Genomic DNA, 19,662 nt, shown 5'->3' on the forward strand with positions numbered 1-19,662 from the left:
AATAAGCAGAGCAAGCCACGCAGTCCTACATATCTCCAATAAAGGGACTAGAACAATAAGGGATGATTGGAGAAAGAGAACAAAATAGTACTTTACAGAGAGGGTAGTAGATACCTGGAAAAGTCTGCCGGTGGTAGTGGTAAAAGCGAGCACAGCAAAGAAATTCAATTCAATCATTTTACTTATAAAAAGTTAAGGATTATCTCTATGACGTCTTGTTATGGGCATACTATAAGAAGCAACAAGGTCTTCTCTGATGTGATAATTCTTTTTGTGACATTTCGTGGATATTCTGCGTTCCACCTCACCTGTTACGAAGACACTCAGCAACACACAGCACAAAGTGACCGTTGGCTTCAGGAATCCCATTGTAATCACTAAGCCGGGAGTATGAAACACTCAGCAGGTCCTACAGGAGATAAAATGTTACTAGGCTCACTGACGTTCTATCATCTCTAGTTATGGGTAGATAGGGAACGCCTGTGGGGAGGAGGGTACAAATCTGATGTTCTAACTGTAACAGTTCATAGTATTAATCTGGATTAGGAACAGGGTTTGCAATTGGCTATTGGGGACATTTGATAAACCCTGCAACTAAACAGAGTCAATACTATACAGGTCTGGGCAGCAGTTCAAGGACATGGTACGTTCCCAATCCCATTGCCAAACATTGAATCGCTTTGCAAACTGTCTGGCATTGATATGAGTTACAAGCTAAACTTAGCAAAACCCTCCCAACAGAACAATAGTTGATTTTGGATCACAGGGGTAATTTAGGTCATTTGGCGTTACTAAAAAGTGAAAATCAAAAGGCAATTTAAATTTCACAGTATATATGAGTGGTGACTTGTTTATTCACTAAACTGTGAGTTGTGGGCGGTTTTTAACCTCTCTGCTAAAATTATTCCAAAATGAACAAGTTGGAACAAGTTGAACAAGTAAATCTTTTTTTTTTAATGCACACGAGTGGGGGTGGGAGGGAGGCTGACAATAGATAGGGGCAGACTTTTATTCCTAATTCTTTAGTGTTTCTTTAATATCTCCTAGATAAAACTGATCTGTTTTTCCAAGATTTTGCATTTTTGTTGTGAATTCACTCCAATTTAATTTTGTCTTTTATATTATTGGAACCTAAGGAGTGTGACTTCTTGGTGCAAAAACATCTCAAGTCTCCAATGTCAAAAAAGTGTCTTATGGAAGACCTAGCTCACTGCAACTTGAGGGTTCGGGGTACCCTATACTCCTTCTGGGGTTTTTTTTGTGGGGGGGGGGGGGGGAAGAAAAATAATGGGTATTTGAGATACAGATACTCAAAATTCTCACAAATCTGAAAGTTTCACTGATCTTTGTTGAATATTAGGCAAATAAGCCACCATCTGGTCACTGGCAGTATCTTCCTCATCCATCAGAATGGTCTATTTGTTTAAACATCCATCATGTACATTTTGCAGTCCCTTTTTTTTAGCTGTGATTTCATATTATTTGAACTGAAAAAATATTGATCTAGACATATCTATAACTCCACATGATCTTTATTTTCCTGTGACATATTGCAGACTTTTTCCGGCATGGTTTTCGTCCAGAAATCTAGACTTTCTTGCTTCAGCCGCCTGTTTGGTTTCTGTTCCACATTAATTTCCAGATAATCTTCATCTTCACTGAATAGCGGCCATTTTACCAAAGCAGGTCCATTGGGATCACTGTGAATGAAGAGACCATGTTTGGATAAGATAAGTAACTGTCCCTTAGCATTGCTTCTCTCCAAATTAGCTTGCAAAACCTTAATAAACTCTAGGTTACAACATGGCCAGCCTTTACCCAGCTCATGTCTCATCAAAGACCTAACCTTAACTTGTAATAAATGCCAACCTTAACCCTAGCTTAAAATACATGATAATCTTAACCTTCACTTTCATTACATGCCAAACCTACTCATGCTTACCAACTATGCCAGTCTTCAACTTTTCTGCTCTTCAACATTTGAGTTGTCAATAAAGCCAGAAGAATTATTTGTAGATAGGAATGTATCTCTTCTACCCTAAAAATCCAGTCTCGGAACATGGACACAACTCTCGGCTTCCAGAACCTGGGGATGAGGCTGCTTGCAGTTTTAAGTGTGGGATTACTGTTTTATGATAGGTTTGGATGGGAAGTTTTGTGTGATGCGATAGGTATATTCCCATCCCACCTTATGGATCTTCTGCCAGAAAAGTCTTATCGAGGGCAACTGAACCAAAAATGAACAAGGAAGTCCAGTTCACATATCCAACACCCCACATCAGCAGCATAATAAATATGAAATAAAGTCTCAGGGGTACCAGTGTGTGATCAGTTTGTATCATTTCTCGTGATATTGAGTATTAATGGATAACTTGTATGTGAGTAAGAATATTTTATCCCACTGAACCTTGTCCATGGAGATTTGTAAATCACATTCCCAGTATTTAGTGAACGAGGGAAGAGAGGAATAAGTTGACAAAGTTATGAGCAATCTTAAACCTAATGCATAACCCATGCCAGTCTTAAAGGGACACTGTAGGCACCCAGACCTCTCCAGCTAATTGAAGTAGTCTGGGTGCTGTGACCCTTTTGCAAATAGTGCTGCCATGTAAAACACTGCAGTTCCAGAGAAATTACAATGTTTACATTGCAGCTCTAAGTCTGCCCCCAGTGGCTGTCTGACAGACAGCCACTAGAGGGCTTCCGGAATCCAAACAAACTTTTGATACATTATTTGATGCTGGAGGAACTCACGGACCTCCAGCGTCAGATTTTCCCCATAGGAAAGCATTGAATAATGCTTTCCTATGGGGAGGTCTAATGCACGCGCGGCCATTGCCGTGCATGCGCTTTAGGTCTCCCCCGCCGGCGGACATTGGCGGGGGAGGAGCATGGGTGGAGCCTGACCCAGTGCCGATGTGACTCAGGTAAGTGAAAAACCCCTTCAGCCCCGCGGGATGGGGGATGCGAGGGAGGGGGGCACTCCAAGAGCCTATAGTGCCAGGACAACGTGTTTGTTTTCCTGGCACTATAGGATCTCTTTAACCCAAACATAACACATGACAGCCTTTACAATAATTTGCCTGACTTTACCCTAGATTACAAAATATGCCAACTTTATCTTTGCCGTACAATACATGCCAACCTTAAGTATCATGTAACTACATCATTTTTAATATAATGTTAGCTTTTACCATACGTCACAATTAATGCCATTATTTATTTACCCTGTCAAACAGTATAGAAAAACCTTTGGAGAGAAAATGAGTGGCATGTTGTATAACCTACATTTTCCAGATGTATATGTAATTAAGCCTAGTTGTCCCCGAGCTCCTACTGTGCCCTGGCAAGGGCATCTCTAAAACACTCCCTTATACCAGTACTCCCGCTGTTGACAAGCTCTTTAAATGCCACTTGACAATCGAAGTGATAAAACGGGTATCTCACCCAGTGCGAGCAAAGTTGGCCCAGTATTTCATCACGGTTTTACTGAAAGCGATTTCTTCATCCGTAGCAGCATCTTGGGAATAAAATTAAACATTAAAATAAAATTAAAATTAAAATTTTCAAACTGAAAAAAATACTATAAGGAAGGATTTAAATCCGGTCATCTCTACTACAAGAGTGACTTACCTTTGAAAATGACATCGCCATTCAGGAATGGGGCTCCGAACACTGGCAGAATTTCATCTCCGTGATCTGCTCGGACAAAATCTGGCTTTAAATCTTTGAATGATGCAGGGCGATGCTGAAATTCGTAGAAGTAAACAGTGTATCCGGAATCTGTAAGGTGAACAGAAGGCTGGGTGGTGTCCGAAGAGGGGTTCAATGAAATGAACCATGTACCACTACAGACAAAGCCATGTTTAAAGGGACACTAACATAATATTTTACATTGTCAGACAAAGAGGGTAACACGTATGCACCAAAACCACTTTTTATTCATCGCTTTTATCATTATTTTAACAATTAGTGGTTTTGGTTACACATTTAAAGGGTTATAACAGCCCTTTTGATGGGGGATATTTCCTATGTAAATTTCCCTATTAGGCACTATGGAGAAGGCTACCAATGTCACATGTGTTGGGGTTGCAATAAGCCTCGAGCACACAAGTGCAGATAGCTCAGTATATGCAGTGTTTCAAGCAGAGGTCATGGTGGTTGGCGTTATCACCCAGTGTAGCCGAAACGAAAGTATAGCTGACCAAGAAAATTCTTCAAGTTCAGCTATTTTGACCTTAAATTTGAAATACACTTTGAATTAACACTTCAGCGATTAACCCTGTTACTGTTTCCAAAGTATATCATTTAGTAAAATCATTAACCGTTATGTATAACACATTATCTAAAAAAACTATTTATTAAAATAAGGAATATTTACACTACTTTTTGTATTGTTTTGTTTGTGTAGCCTACACAACACTTACATTTGTTGTCAGCGTAATATAACTTCAGTTTTTTTTTATATATATAAGCCAAGTTCTAACCCTGGCTTCTTAGCCAAATCCACCACACACCTGATTTTCTGGTTGTGCCACTTACCTCGATGATACTTTGCAGTTCTAAGAGCAGGTATAACAAATAGAATGTCTCCACACATGTCCAAGAACCAATTTCTGAGTTCAAATGGATCATTTACATTGAACTTCTCTTCCAACCGCACATAAGGTACATCCAGAGATATCCCCTGGAAGAAAACGTAAAAAAATCGAACAACATAACAAATACGTGTAACACCAGTCCAAACTGCATGTCCATCTCCTTCATCCTTCAAAAGAAGACATTTCTTCTTGACGAATGACTCAGTATAGTGTGGGCGCAGTTCAGGTCTGTATGACTGCAAGCACAAAGCCATTCTGGAGACAAACAGTGGTCCTACTCTTAAGTATAATTTAATACATTGTTAGGCTAGGTATTTCCTTTATTTTGTCTCTTGTTGTATGTTTATATAGAGTACATATAGAGATATGGGTATGTAGACATATAGTATGGTCAATGGGGGTGAGATGTAGCAAGATTGAAATCAATGAGGTGGGGAGGTAAAGAAATACAAATTATTGTATGAATCTATCTAAAGAATAAATAATGTAAATGTTTACTGCCTGGAATTAAGTATACATGCTCCACACATCTTTACCAATTTACTAATGGAACTTTGAGCAGACCGGACCATGTCCTTATCCATTCCTTCTGTTAGTGCACTCATGTTGAATATCTGTGCCAACAAAAACACAAACAACTTCATTAAACAAAACATCAGTGGTGGACTGCTCTGCCAATGAAGGACCCAGAAAATATAAATGTTACTGTATTGTTATTGTAATTCTTAATCAATGATCAAATTATTTTGCCAAATATTTATGCAAGACTAATGACACAATAAACAAATGATTACAGGCTTCTCACCTTTGGAAGCACCCAGCCAAACTCATGGTCATTGACTCCAATCATCAAGGGGACATCGTGGCTCTCTTTACCGGCCAAAATCTCTTCTGCACTTTTTGGAAGAAACACACCGTCCACACAGCCAGGAAAAGGCATAAAATTCTGTGTAGATACAATCTTATTTTTGTACTATTTTTTGTCTATTATTGTCTACTGTGTACTTATTTTTGTCTATTTTGAATACAATGCATGAGAAAACAATCTTTATCTATATTTTGGTATTTATTATGGTGGTGTTGGCACTCATATTAAACAGTGGTCCATTGTGCCTTTTTCTGATTGCTACCCACACCACAGCTGCATCTGTAACAGTTCTGGTTTCTCTATACTTGTTCTCCAATTACTGTCTTTGTAACAGTATCAGTTCTGGTTTCTCTATACTTGTTCTCCAATTACTGTCTTTGTAACAGTATCAGTTTTGGTTTCTCTATACTTGTTCTCCAATTACTGTCTTTGTAACCGTATCAGTTTTGGTTTCTCTATACTTGTTCTCCAATTACTGTCTTTGTAACAGTATTAGTTTTGGTTTCTCTAATCCGTATCCTTATTCTCTGTTCCTGTACTAACATGATTTCATACTCTCTAGTTCATGTTCCTTTTGTGCTTCATCCTGAAACTGGGTCCTCCTCCTATTTCATGTTTTTCCCCTTTTTCACTTGGACAAGCCATAAGTCCATAGAATAATCAAAATTCAGAACATTAACCCAAATTGTTAATAAGCAGTTCTTTTGAAACTTCTATACAAAAATTTAAGATTTCCCCGCCATCGTGTACTGTACCATTGCTGCCGCTATTGAAAGAATTTCTCCTTCACTTTTCGTTTTCAAACAGTCCACAACTTCAGCCAAATCACAGTCGGATAAACTAGCAACAACCTGCCAAGAAATTGGGTCAGTTATGGTAAGCGAATAAGAATATCAAAATGATAAAATGATAAAATATGGGGATTTAAAGGTGCTGATGTAAGGAAAAAGAAAAACAAAAGAATCAAACAAAGTCAATGATTTCTTTACATGTATATTATACATTCAACTGTATTTACTTAAATCCAATTTTGATGGACTACTGGCCGATACCATGGCTCAACTTGGAAACCAACAGCCCAGATAAACTAGTAGCCAAATTCCTTCAGACTAGCCCAGAAAAAGGTTGTCCTTCAAGCAGTAAGAGATTAATTCATTAAAATGTCAATTGTCTGACGCCCCACGATACCTAAATCACAAATATTGTTAGTGGGATCCTAATTATAGACTGTTTAAGGACGTACATGGGCGCAAAACGCAAAACTCAGTTAAACGGTGTCTGACCACTTTACTAAATTGTTTTCCTTGTTAATGTTACATGAGTATGGCTACCACCAGAAACATTCTTCTGTACTATTTCAGATAAGTCTACGCCATGTTCCTTTGCTTGTTCCACCTATTATTCATTTTCTGTAGAAATGAAAATCAAAATAAAGATTGTCCAAAGAAAGAAAAAAAAACGTGAATTGTCTGTAATTCATGTGAATTCCTCATTTTAATCCCAAATAAGCTCTCTTACTTTGATATTATGCATTGCTGATATTACTTACCAAACAATATGTACATTATTATTATTATTATCACCATTTATATAGCGCCAACAGATTCCGTAGCGCTTTACAATATTATGAGAGGGGGGATTTGCCTATAAATAGGACAATTACAAGAAAACTTACAGGAACGATAGGTTGAAGAGGACCTGACTCAAACTAGTTTACAGTCTATAGGAGGTGGGTATAAAACACATTAGGACAGGGAATAGCAATCAAATACGGTGGGAGTGAAGCAGAGCTGGAGGAGAGAGTAAAGTGCTGCCATTTAGGAGAGAGCAAGAGACAGGTGTGTAAGGTAGATGTTACTCTGGGAGGCCATAAGCTTTGTGTTTTAAGGCACTTCTTAAACGATTGAAGACTAGGGGAGAGTCTGATGGCGGTAGCCATGCTATTCCATAGGAAGGGAGCCACCCGCGAGAAGTCCTGTAAGCATGAGTTGGCCGTATGGGTGCGAGCAGCGGACAAGAGAAGGTCACGGGCAGAGAGGAGAGACCAACAAGGGCCATTCCTATGGATCTGTGAGGAGATATAAGATGGGCTGGAATTGGTCAGTGCTTTTTAGGTATGGGTTAGCACTTCGAATTGACTTCTAAAGGATGCAGTAAGTCAATGTAAGGACTGACAGAGGGGTGAGGTGTGAGAGGAACGACTAGAGAGAAAAATCTGTCTGGCGGCAGCATTCATTACAGACTGTAGCGGGGCATCATCATGTCCATATCCCAAACCTAGTACTGACCATAAAGGTACTAGACGTGTGGCATCAATGGATTTGGTTTGGAACAATGAAATGGATACAGAACCCAGATCGGCAGACCTGTAAAGTTGTATTTTGATAACATCTATATCTATACAAATATCTGAGTGTATTTTCTATGTGTTACACCAAGTCCTTCTAAGACTAAGTAAATAATACATTGTAAGGAAGTAAAGATGGAGTTGGTGGAGTTCTTTCAGTGTAGGGCCAGCAAAACTTTACCCAATAATTTGTACTTTTATAGGGTTTATTACAAGTTTATTGTGTTGTGATAACTGCTGTCATAGATGATGTTACTACATTTGTAAGAGCGTGGAGATAAATATTGCAAAATAGCAGCTATTTGAAAACCATACTCCCTTTTCAGCATCCTTTAAGAGCCTTCATCTGCCCTGTAGTCTTGTTCTGCTTCTCTTCATCCTACTAAAATCTGCTTTAATTAATGGTGCAATAAAAAGTGCAATATCTTTCACTGGGAAAAAACAGTAGTCAGCTGGATGTAGAGGGAGATAAATTAATACTTGCCCTAGCCATGGCTGTCACATTTTCAGGTTGGGTGACCATCAGTCCAGGCATTATTGCAGTCCCGCTCTCTGCGATGGCTCTGTGGAATAAGCCCTTAGATATGGGAGATAACACCTGGAAACAGAACACAGACAGACGAGAGAGGAAGAATTATAAATAAACTTGGAGGACTTATAATATGATCTGTTTTGTTAGATGGTCAGACAAAGTAAAGGCTTTTTCACACATACCTTTGCAAACTCGAGTATACAGGGGCCAAATGTTGTCTTTTATTATAAAGCAATATAAAACAAAATGGAACAGCAGATCAGATTCCATTCAGGATCTGAATATTTTCTATTGTATCTGAGAGACCAGGTGATTTAGTACTGGTGCATATTATTTTTTGTTTGCTTTCCTACAGGAGACACGTAACGATGTGGATATTAACACAACAAATAGTTGGTTGTGGTTTTCATGGTTTTAGAGCTTCACTGTTTTTTTAATATAGTATAAGCATGCAACTTGTGCATTATGTAGACCTAATATCTCAAGTGGACATGTCGGTGGCTTTTGCTGGGATCAACTGATGATGACTGACTTACTGGTGTAAAGGATACAGAGATATAGAGAACCTACCAGAGCAGACACACCAATGGCTCCTGCAGAATGTCCAAATATGGTGACAGATTGAGGATCTCCACCAAAGTCCTTAATGTTTTCCTGAACCCACTGAAGAGCTGCAACTTGATCAAAAAATCCATAGTTTCCAGGTGCTTGACCATCCCCTGTACTGAGACACAGGATAGGGAATGGAAAATTAAATCGTTCTATCAATTGTTTCCCGTGAAGGTTTCTAAAACACATTGAGAACGTCTAGCATGTTATTTATACATTTACCTAAAGAATCCCAGTAATCCCAGTCTGTACTGGATTGACACCACCACTACATTCTCATACGCGCTCAATGCAGATCCATCATGCAAAGTCGCAGATCCCATTCTTAATCCACCTCCATGAATGAACACCATAACCTAGAAAAGATTATAAAAACATGTACGGGTACATTTCTAACCACCCAAAAACTAAGCCTAAGTGCCTTCTAATCCCCAAAAAACATTATTTTACCCCTAAATCACTCTACACTTACAGTTGGGTACAATGCTACATACCAGTGCTCCTCAACCCTCTCCTCAAGGCACACCAAACAGTCCAGAATTTAGGGATTACCCGGGTGTGTCTAAGGTGTTTAGAAAAAGAAGGGGGAAAAAACTCCTTAAAGTCTAAGGTGTTTTTAGTTTTTTTTGGTTTGTTTTAAACACCTTAGACACACCTGGGTAATCCCTAAATCCTGGACTGTTAGTTGTGTCTTGAGGAGAGGGTTGAGAAGCACTGCTATACACGAGACTTTTTTTATAGTTATTTTTTGCTTCAGTCATTACAATGTTGCCATATTTCTTGCAAACTTTTTCTCTTGATGAGTATTTTTTTTATAAATTAATCAAAAATGATCATCAAAGCTATGGAAGGGCTTGCTGTTGATGTTGTCGTGGCTAGTCATACCACTTACCTGTATCTCCAAAATGAATCAGCCACCAATACCTTGTCCCACGTTTTATGTTCCTCCACAGCTCCGTTTTGTAATGGCTTCGGCTTATGCCAGTTCATGTTAACTCATAAAATAACAATATAATACAGCACTTAGTGTTAGTGACAAAGTTCCCTAAAACAAAGAGATCCTGATGATAAATAAAATGTTGAAACCAGAAAAAAATATACTAATGATACTAATTACATTTGCACAAAGGACATAAAGAGTAACAGTATTAAAGATGTAAGTTATAGTCACTTACACAGAATAGAAGACTATTGAGTGGGCTGCAGCTTTTTTCACTGTTCCGGATTATTATCTAGATCAAAATCCTAAATCAATAATATTCACCTTGTTTTCAAATAGAAATGTTGAGCAATGTATTATGACTCTTTTCAAAGCTGTTCTGTGCAATGTCTTAGATTTCAAAGATGTGCAATGTCTAGCTGAGGCTGTGCGATTTCATGCCCAAGTAATGCTGTACAATATCTCGCTGGGGCTATGTTACATAATTTATGGTTGGAATTGCGCTGTGCAGAATTTTGCAGAAGCTACGCTGTAAAAAAGGTTTGCCAGAGCCCTTCTGTGCAATGTAGTGCAGGCCCCCATGAACGTGAGTCCATTCACTAAGGAAACCTTAAAGGGACACTATGGTCACCAAAACAACTTTACCTTAATGAAGCGGTTTAAGTGTATAGATCATGCCTCTGCAGTCTGACTGCTCAATTCACTGCCATTTAGGAGTTAAATCACTTTTGTTTCTGTCCATGCAACCCTAGTCACACTTCCCCTGGCTGGGAGTCCCACAGCCTACATGAAAAAATAGTTTCATTTTCAATCAGATGTTAGCTTACTTTAGAAGTGTTTTATCTCCTGCTCTCACTTTAATAATAAGCAGCCAATTAAGTAAGTTGTCTAGGTGATTTATTTCTAGTGATTTATTAGATGATGTTTAATTGTAGGTGGATAATGCTGCTACAACAAGTAAGTGAGTTTACAGCTTTATATTTAAAGAGTTTTTGTTTTGTGTTACAGCAGTTATGACATAAATATAATTAAAGGAATCGTGTGGGCACCATAACAACTTCATTTAAATTAAGTTATTATGATGCCCAGAGGTCCCTGATGCTTTCTTGCCACTTCGTGCTTCCTCAAACTGCATTGGAGAAAACCAAATTCACTGGGGACTGGGAGATCTGGCACAAAAAAGCGCAAATAATACTAAAAATATAAAGAATAATGGTAAAACTATAATAAATCATTAGCTGCTAAACACATAAAAGATGATTCCTAAAATCTTAGAACAAATAGTGAATTGAAAGTGTAAGCACTTAGTAGATCGGCCCCATAGTAAATTCTCATAGTAAGTTCTAACGGGTTCTGGAACCCATTAGAATTTACTATGGGACCGATCTACGAAGCACTTACAATTTTTAATTCACTGCTTGAGAACAGTTTAGCCTCTTCAGGTAAGAATGCACTGGGGACTTCTGAGCACCATAACAACTTCATTTCAATGCCCATACGGTTCCGTTAGTATTTTACTATGAATGTATGAAGTCCTGGTTTTAGTGTGGTAGTCCCTATTTTAGGGTCCTATCTTGACTTGTTCTCTGCTGACCCACTTTAAGTTACACAAGGGAATTGTCCCCACAAAGCAAGCACATCATTAGATACCCTCATGCTATCCTCAGGGCATTAGGACCTTACACAGAATGCTTAAACAGCATTCTCTGCAAGGCCAAGCCTTAGTGGGCTGGCCTCTGTGATTGACAGGCAGTCGGACATGCATTAATGCCAGGCGGACCTGCCTATTCTTCAGGTGGACCCAACCCTCCCTACACAATATGGGTGGCACCAGTGATTAAAATTACTGGCCCACCCCATTTTTATACCCCTTTTTACAGGGGTATGATAAACTGTGAATCGTTAGAGACTACTTGTTCTAGTGAGCTTATTAGGGTAGGCTACAGTTTCATTGAAATCCAAGTGTAGGCTCACCTGTTAACCTATGAGTCAACTTGCTGCAAAATGTTGAAGAAGGTATTCTTACGGATCCATACAAAGTAATTAACCCAAAATATGGCACTCTTAGCTGTGTGTGTATGTATGATTAAGTATTCATTGCATGTGTAGGCTTCCTGGTCTTATATATATATATATTATTATTATTATTATTATTATTATTATACAATGAGACTAAGGAGAACCTCCCGACACTCCTTTCCACGCCTCATCCAACATCACGGGTTCCCCGTGAAATTCAACCATATGCTTTTCAAAGACTGAATCTTTCTTACCTGCTCTGAGTGCATGCGCAACCTCAGAGCCAGTGAGGGGATTACGTAAAATAAAATGTAGAAAAAAAGATTGAAAAACAGAGGGTGGAGGGCTGGGATATGAGGGACTGCATGGAGGTAAGAAGAGGAAATCAATCCTCCCCATGTAAGAGCACTGCCTCCAAGGGAGAAGCTGACCATGTCCGTCATCATGCTGCTATGTGCGCAGACAATAGACGTAATGTTTGCACAGAATTGACATTAGGTAGTCTGGAACAGAGTTCTTTTTCAGTATGTGCAATGTTACAAGGTGAAATGCTGCACATACTGATTCCTACCACCATTAAAGACAGAAGTGGTCATGGTGATTGGAGTAACCTTTTAAACATTTCCTAATTGAGATGGGATACTGACAAAAACTGCACCCTGGCATGCCTTGAAGACTGGATGGAAAACATTGTGTTAAACTGACAAAGCATGTATTGATATCACAATGGTATCATTCACAGTAGGAGCATGGTCACAGAGCAGTGGGGAGAAACCTATCAGTGGTAGCACAAAAAAAGGGGAACCCTCTAACTCTTTAGATAAGGAACATACAGTACAAAAAAGAAAAAAAAGGGCTGCACCAGATATATAAAAAAACAATAAAAAAAAAGGCAGGGACAACCAATAGTGCGATATGTACAATCTGAAGGAGTCACTAAAGAAAATACTTCATAAGCTCACATTTCAAAGAGCTATAACCAGCTCTAGCATGAAGGGCGTGCATCGCTATAATCCCTGCTTATGGGATATGCCGCATGTATCCTCTGGGGGAGATATGCATGACACTCAGTAAAAGGATAAATAAAACAACTGATAGTGCCCACAGTATAGAAGTTATCTGTAATAGATAAATAAAATCGTACTCACAAGTATAGAGTAGACTAACCGCTCTTTGATGTCAGCGTTGGTGGTATGATCCCCACCTAGGATTGCTTGGAGTCCAAGGTTGTAAAATGCCAGGTAAAAACTTGGGACAAGCCGTCTGTCCTCCAGTTCCAGCAAGCAGGAGGGAAGAGGAGTGGCTGAAGTATCTTCTTTAGTGACTCCTTCAGATTGTACATATCGCACTATTGGTTGTCCCTGTCTTTTTATCTTTCATATGAGTGGAACGTTTGGACTTCAAGTCATTGAGGACATAACATCCCAACAAGCTCCTATTAAAACATTTACCCAAGTGAGATCCTCTTACTTTGGACTATTTTTTTTTTTAAACAATTTTTTCTATACTTTGAGGAGTGTTATATCTATTTTTACTGTGCATGTGTACAGCCTTTACTCCTCCTCTGCTGTTGATTACCAATTGATATAAGTTGTTGTCTTTTTTATTTATTTTTTATATATCTGGCGCAGCCCTTTTTTTTCTCTTTTGTACTGTATGTTGCTTGGATAAATGTCCACACAAGGTTCTGTGCAGTAATGCAGTTATGTCGACAGGTGATTGAGGAAGACATCCATTCTTGGTATATTGTATAGGTACTCACTGGTAACTTGGAATCCTTGTCTCGATCTCCGGGAGTGTAGATATTTAGATACAAGCAGTCCTCAGAAATTGGGGGAACCTTAAACTCTGCTCTGAACGCTTCAGCCATTTTTTTCACTGCTAATTTGTTCTGCAAGCATCTATAGTGAAAACAACAAAGAATATCAGTATAAATACATTTCCACAAAGATGAATAGCTGTTATAAAACAATACATTTATACTAATAGGGTATGATCTCGAAAATATCTCTCTACATAAACTACATATCCAAAGGCAAACGTAAAGAAAAATACCGCTTCGGGCACAGCAGCTTTGAAAGATTGTTTTTCTCGTACAAAATATTCAAATAATAATGGGAGAAGGATTTCAACAATAGAAAGGTTTTTCACTGATTTATGAATTGTCAGGAATTTAAAGGGAAATTGCAATCTGAAATTAAAATGTTAGACTAAAAAAGACAAACTTAAAATATAAGTTAATAAAGATTTTTTCCAGGTTTAACTATTTTGGCCCAAAATTTGAAACTGACTTTGAATTCCTGACAATTAACATTTTAGTGAATATTCCCATAACTGATGTGTCTGTATACTGCTGGGGTTTTCCATTAAAGGTGTGCACTGTCGGAAATACAAAGTTAGTCCACAGTTAATTTTACATTTTGGGCCATTAAAGAGAAACAGAAGATAAAGCTGACTTGGCATTATTTTCCAATTCCGCTAGATTAGTCTCAAGTTTAAAATTCATTTCTGAAAATCCGACCTTTAGTCAATCAATGTTGGTTTTATAGTTGTAGATTAATTACAAGTTAATACTTTAAATATCTACATGGTGTTGGATAGGCTGAAAGTAATTTCAGTACTGCATCTTCTGTTTTCACGAACGAACTCTCTAAACGTTGTCAGAATGTGTGAAATAGCAACGTCTGTGCCATGTTGTAACATGATTATTCCATATGTAAAATGAGATTACACCTTTCCAGTGGCTACATTGTCAGGAGGATCATGGGATAGTTCCAATAGCAATGGTTGGGAGGTCCCGAGTTGTCAAAGGAAAAACAATAGAATTTTTCATGAGAGTTGACATGTGGCATTAAATGCCAATCTTTACGTTCTCTTTCATTCTGTGCCTGCTGCTAATTTGGGCATATGCCATCACAAGGGAAGATTAAGAACCCTTGCACACCCCTTTCACCAGCTCAAATGAATACATCACAAGGTCACATACACCCAGTGATTCTTCCAAACACACACCGGCCCATTGACGGTCAACTCTGGACCAACCCCACAGCCTTTGGCCATGTAGTTTAAAATATTTGCAAATCATTAATGGATTTTGAAAATCAGAGGATCTTTTTAAGCCATGTGTGCAACCCTGCAGGTTAAATCCTTACATGGGGGCGTCTTTAGTTGCATCTCTGATGAAGTTCCAAGGTTCTGGTGGCTGCGGACGAGCAAATCTTAATTCCCCAACCGGAGCCTTTGAGAAGGGGATCCCAAGAAACACATGGACTTGTCGCTCGGTCCCTTTTACCGTCGCTGATTTCCCACGCAGACTCCCATACTTTGTGATCACCATGGGTTCAACATCTTCTTGCTCTAAAAGAAAAATATTTAAAAAGACGCATAGTGACATTTAGATACAGAAAATGGAATAGAAAGGGTTTATCTCTTCATACTTAGACAACACCAGTTTCAAACTCCCATTTAAAAAAAAATAACGATTGACCACTTTGACCTGCAATCATTTGAAATAATAGTATAATGGATTATACAAGCTGCGTGTTTGTTTACTCTGTGTTTAGAGACAATCCACATTTTACGTTGTTCGTCTTTTACTCATTCATGAATATTTTAGTTTTTTGTCGGATCGACGCACAGCAGCACAGGAACGGCGCAATGTGGGTATATTTCAGATGCAAATGCCCATTTTTCTACATTGTAAATATACTGTTATTTTTTTTTATCACACAAGTAAAATGTAAATTTAATTTCACATATTCAACTCTCAACAATTCACTGTTTAGTAAAATAATTTCTAAGTTAGTGTTTTCATTTTTTTTTATGGTTGTGTTTTTGACCTGCATTATGTGAGTTTGTTGTCATCGCAACTCACTGTTTAGTAAATAGACACCTTACTGGGTTCTGTACGTAAATGAACCTTGCAGTAGGTATGTCTCATAGAGTACCTTTCTGTTCTGTTACATTCTGCAGGTAAATGTTCCCTCTCACCTGCTGCGAAGGCTTGGAGGGTTAAAAAGCACAATGTCAGGGTTCGGATTAGGGATCCCATTTATATCAGTTTTTCAGCTACTCCGTAGGTAAGTTCTGTTTCAGCCACGAGAACCCCCTGTGATCTCTGCTCTGCTCAGACAAGGAAAGATGCAGAGAATAGACGCTCCTGCATTAACTCAATCAGTTTGTGGAGCATACTTTTAAATATTTTTTAAGTATTTGCTGGGCAGCTTTCCTAAGCCACTGGCTGAGCAAACAAACAGCACTGAGTGATCCTGATATATTAGGCCAAAGTACAACCCCAGTACATGAACCTGCAACGTGTTTGTAATCCATGTGTTTTGCAACACATGGGTTAATATTTACTTTGAATCAATTGAGTGTCTGTGAAATTAGCATTGTGCATACCTCCTACGTTTTACTTTAGCAAACACACTACATTTTGGAGATCCAAATCCCCAGTCCCATTTGTGTGCCCTTGGCCCCCTCTTTTCTGGAAGCTGAGAAAGCATGCTGTCAGTGATTGTATCAATTAAAGGCATATCAGTAGAGGCACACTCAAAGCACCATAACAACTTATGCTCCTATCACAGGCATAGGCAACCTCCGGCACTCCAGAGGTTTTGGACTACACCTCCCATGATGCATTGCCAGCATTATGGGTGTTAGAGCATTATGGGAGATGTAGTCCAAAACATCTGGAGTCCCGAAGGTTGCCTATCCCTGTCCTATCATAAGTTCAAATAAATTCCCTGTTACTGCTGTCCTGCACACAGTGACCTGACGTATAATCTGCAAAAACTACTGCATCTATATGACCACCCTTATGCTAATCCTCTACACTTTTTATATTTTGTACTTGCCTCACTACTATAGGGATATAAGGATTACCTACCTTTTGGAGGAAAGCTGCCTTGATTTCACTTTTCCTAGTTTGTTCTATCAGCGCTGACCCTTTACTACTGTTTCAATAGTTCTATTAAAGCCTACTGCACATAGCCACCATCTTCTTTAAAGTGCTCAGTCACTTTACAGCTGAGACCTGAGACACTCATGCTGTGGCTACTTGAAAAGTTGCAAAGCGTCTAACCTCAGGACTGGGGCTGTGACTCTGAGGACTGATCTGAATCTGATTTTAATCTGTGCTGATTGGTGATTCCGTTAACCATGTCAGCAACCCCTTGGCTCCATATTACCTCTGCAGATTAATTATATTGCCAAAGGTAATAAGGATTCTGTCAGTATACTGCTGTTTTAACTATGTGCACACAGTGTTGAGAGATAATGGACTATCTGACATTTCATAACTGCAACAATATAGCTAAAATTATCATAGCAGGCGCGTTACTGAAGATGAAATCATGTAAGGGAGAACTAAGAGGTAGGAAGATATATATACAGTTGTGCTCGAAGGTCTGCATACCCTGACAGAAATTTTTAAATTTCGGCATTTATTTTGAAAATATGACCGTGCAATTAAATTATTTTATTGAAGGATAGTGATCATATGAAGCCATTTATTATCACATAGTTGTTTGGCTCCTTTTTAAATCATTATGATAACAGAAATCACCCATATGGCCCCGTTAAAAAGTTTACATACCCTTGAATGTTTAGCCTTGTTACAGACACACAGGGTGACACACACAGGTTAAAATAGTAATTAAAGGTTAAATTTCCACACCTGTGGTTTTTTAAATTGCAATTAGTGTCTGTGTATAAATACTCAATGAGTTTGTTAGCTCTCACATGGATGCACTGAGTAGGCTAGATACTGAGCCATGGGGAACAGAAAAGAACTGTCAAAAGACCTACGGAACAAGGAAATGGGACTTTATAAAGATGGAAAAGGATATAAAAAGATATCCAAAGCCTTGAAAATGCCAGTCAGTACTGTTGAATCACTTATTAAGAAATGGAAAATCAGGGATCTCTTAATACCAAGCCACGGTCAGGTAGACCAAGAAAGATTTCTGCCACAACTTCCAGAAGAATTGTTCATGATACGAAGAAAAACCTACAGGTAACCTCAGGAGAAATACAGGCTGCTCTGGAAAAAAGACGGTGTGGTTGTTTCAAGGAGCACAATACGACGATACTTAAACAGAAATGAGCTGCATGGTTGAGTTGCCAGAAAGAAGCCTTTACTGTACCATTGCCACAAAAAAAGCCTGGTTACAATATGCGCGCCAACACCTTGATACGCCTCACAGCTACTGGCACACTGCAATTTGAAGTGACGAGACCAAAATAGAGCTTTGTGGTCACAACCGTAAGAGATATGTTTTGAGAGGGGTCAACAAGGCCTATAGTGAAAAGAATAACATCCCCACTGTCAATGCATGGTGGGGGCTCACTGCTTTTTTGGTTGTGTGAAGTCTAAAGGCATGGGGAATCTTGTGAAAATTGATGGCAATCTGAATGCAACATACTATCACATCCCCACTGTCAATGCATGGTGGGGCTCACTGATGTTTTGATTGTGTGAACTCTAAAGGCATGGGGAATCTTGTGAAAATTGATGGCAAGCTGAATGCAACATACTATCAGAAAATACTGGCAATTTGCATTCCTCTGCACGAAGGCTGCGCATGGGACGCTCTTGGACATTCCAGCATCACAATGAACCTAAGCACAAAGCCAAGTTGACCCTCCAGTGGTTACAGCAGTAAAATGTGAAGGTTCTGGAGTGGCCATCACAGTCTCCTGACCTTAATATCATCGAACCACTCTGGGGAGATCTCAAACGTGCGATTCATGCAAGACGAGCAAAGACTTTGCATCACCCGGAGGCATTTTGCCAAGATGAATGGGCAGCTATACCACCTGCAAGAACAATAGTTGTCATAGACAACTGTTACAAAAGACACAAATGCTGTCATTGATGCTAAAGGGGGCAATACACAGTATTAAGAACTAAGGGTATGCAGACTTTTGAGCCGGCATCATTTCATTTTTTTTCTTTGTTGCCATGATTTGTATGTGTTACAGCCCTATTCAGGGTAAAGTATGTATGGGGTTTATAAAACATCCCTTCCTGTCTCATTAGAGATGTTTACACTTTGTCTGATACCAGCAAAGTTTAGTGTATGTGTAGAAGCCCTATAAAGGGTTAAATGTGAAAGGGTTTATAAAACACCCCTTCCTGTCTTACTGGAGATTCTTGGCTGATATCAGCATATCTAATGGCTAGTGTAGGAACTCACCTATTGAGGCGTGCCTTGACGTGGCTGGTGAGCTTATATATTCAAATGGCCATTGGAATAAAACTAAAGAGCCTCCATTCTGTTTAAATGTACATGGGGGTTTAGGCCAGAGCGCAGGTAACGTTTGTGAAGGACTTTTATGCAATTGCCTATATGCTTCAGTTTAATTCTCTCCCTGCTATTTTAAGGTCTATATTGTTCGGTTCCAAATGTCAAGAATGAATGTATTTTAAAGTGTTTTATGTCTTTTTGTAACCATGTGGTTAATGGAGTCTGCCTCTAGCCCTGGATAATTGAATTACTTTCCCCTTTGTCTCCAGGATAGAGGCCTCTATAAAATCTGCTTAAACCATGCTTCCAGAAGGTCAAATGCACATTTGTACTAACTTTTGAACCCCTGGTCCAATTCGTATAATTTTTGAGTATGTTGTTCCCCCGAATGGATTGATTGTGAATATGTAATTTTTATGTAAATGTGATGTATGGTTTTATAGTTATGAATGTTAGGTAAAAAGTATGTTAAACTGTAAATGTTCTGGCCAGCAGA

At 38.9% G+C, this 19,662-nt stretch overlaps 1 protein-coding gene across 3 annotated transcripts; it reads right to left on the reverse strand.

The window, feature by feature from the left end:
- Positions 1 to 1,378: 1,378 nt before the first annotated feature.
- Positions 1,379 to 16,115, reverse strand: LOC134578922 (carboxylesterase 5A-like). Of its 3 annotated transcripts, none has more exons than XM_063438016.1 (13): positions 15,907 to 16,115; positions 15,069 to 15,273; positions 13,679 to 13,817; positions 9,180 to 9,313; positions 8,919 to 9,072; positions 8,301 to 8,414; positions 6,225 to 6,320; positions 5,407 to 5,547; positions 5,138 to 5,215; positions 4,543 to 4,687; positions 3,634 to 3,699; positions 3,448 to 3,520; positions 1,379 to 1,700 (listed from the first exon to the last, which is right to left on the reverse strand). In XM_063438016.1, the coding sequence occupies exons 1-13, from the start codon at positions 15,965 to 15,967 to the stop codon at positions 1,514 to 1,516; spliced, it is 1,593 nt and encodes a 530-aa protein (XP_063294086.1). In that variant the 5' UTR covers positions 15,968 to 16,115; the 3' UTR covers positions 1,379 to 1,513. The 3 variants fall into 3 exon arrangements, with proteins under 3 accessions (XP_063294086.1, XP_063294085.1, XP_063294087.1); XM_063438015.1 differs by having other exon boundaries at positions 3,634 to 3,783; positions 15,907 to 16,114; XM_063438017.1 differs by lacking the exons at positions 15,069 to 15,273; positions 15,907 to 16,115 and adding an exon at positions 14,650 to 14,936 and having other exon boundaries at positions 3,634 to 3,783.
- Positions 16,116 to 19,662: the final 3,547 nt, after the last annotated feature.

Source organism: Pelobates fuscus, chromosome 12 (genome assembly GCF_036172605.1).
Source record: "Pelobates fuscus isolate aPelFus1 chromosome 12, aPelFus1.pri, whole genome shotgun sequence".
In the NCBI taxonomy this organism is placed as follows: domain Eukaryota; kingdom Metazoa; phylum Chordata; class Amphibia; order Anura; family Pelobatidae; genus Pelobates; species Pelobates fuscus.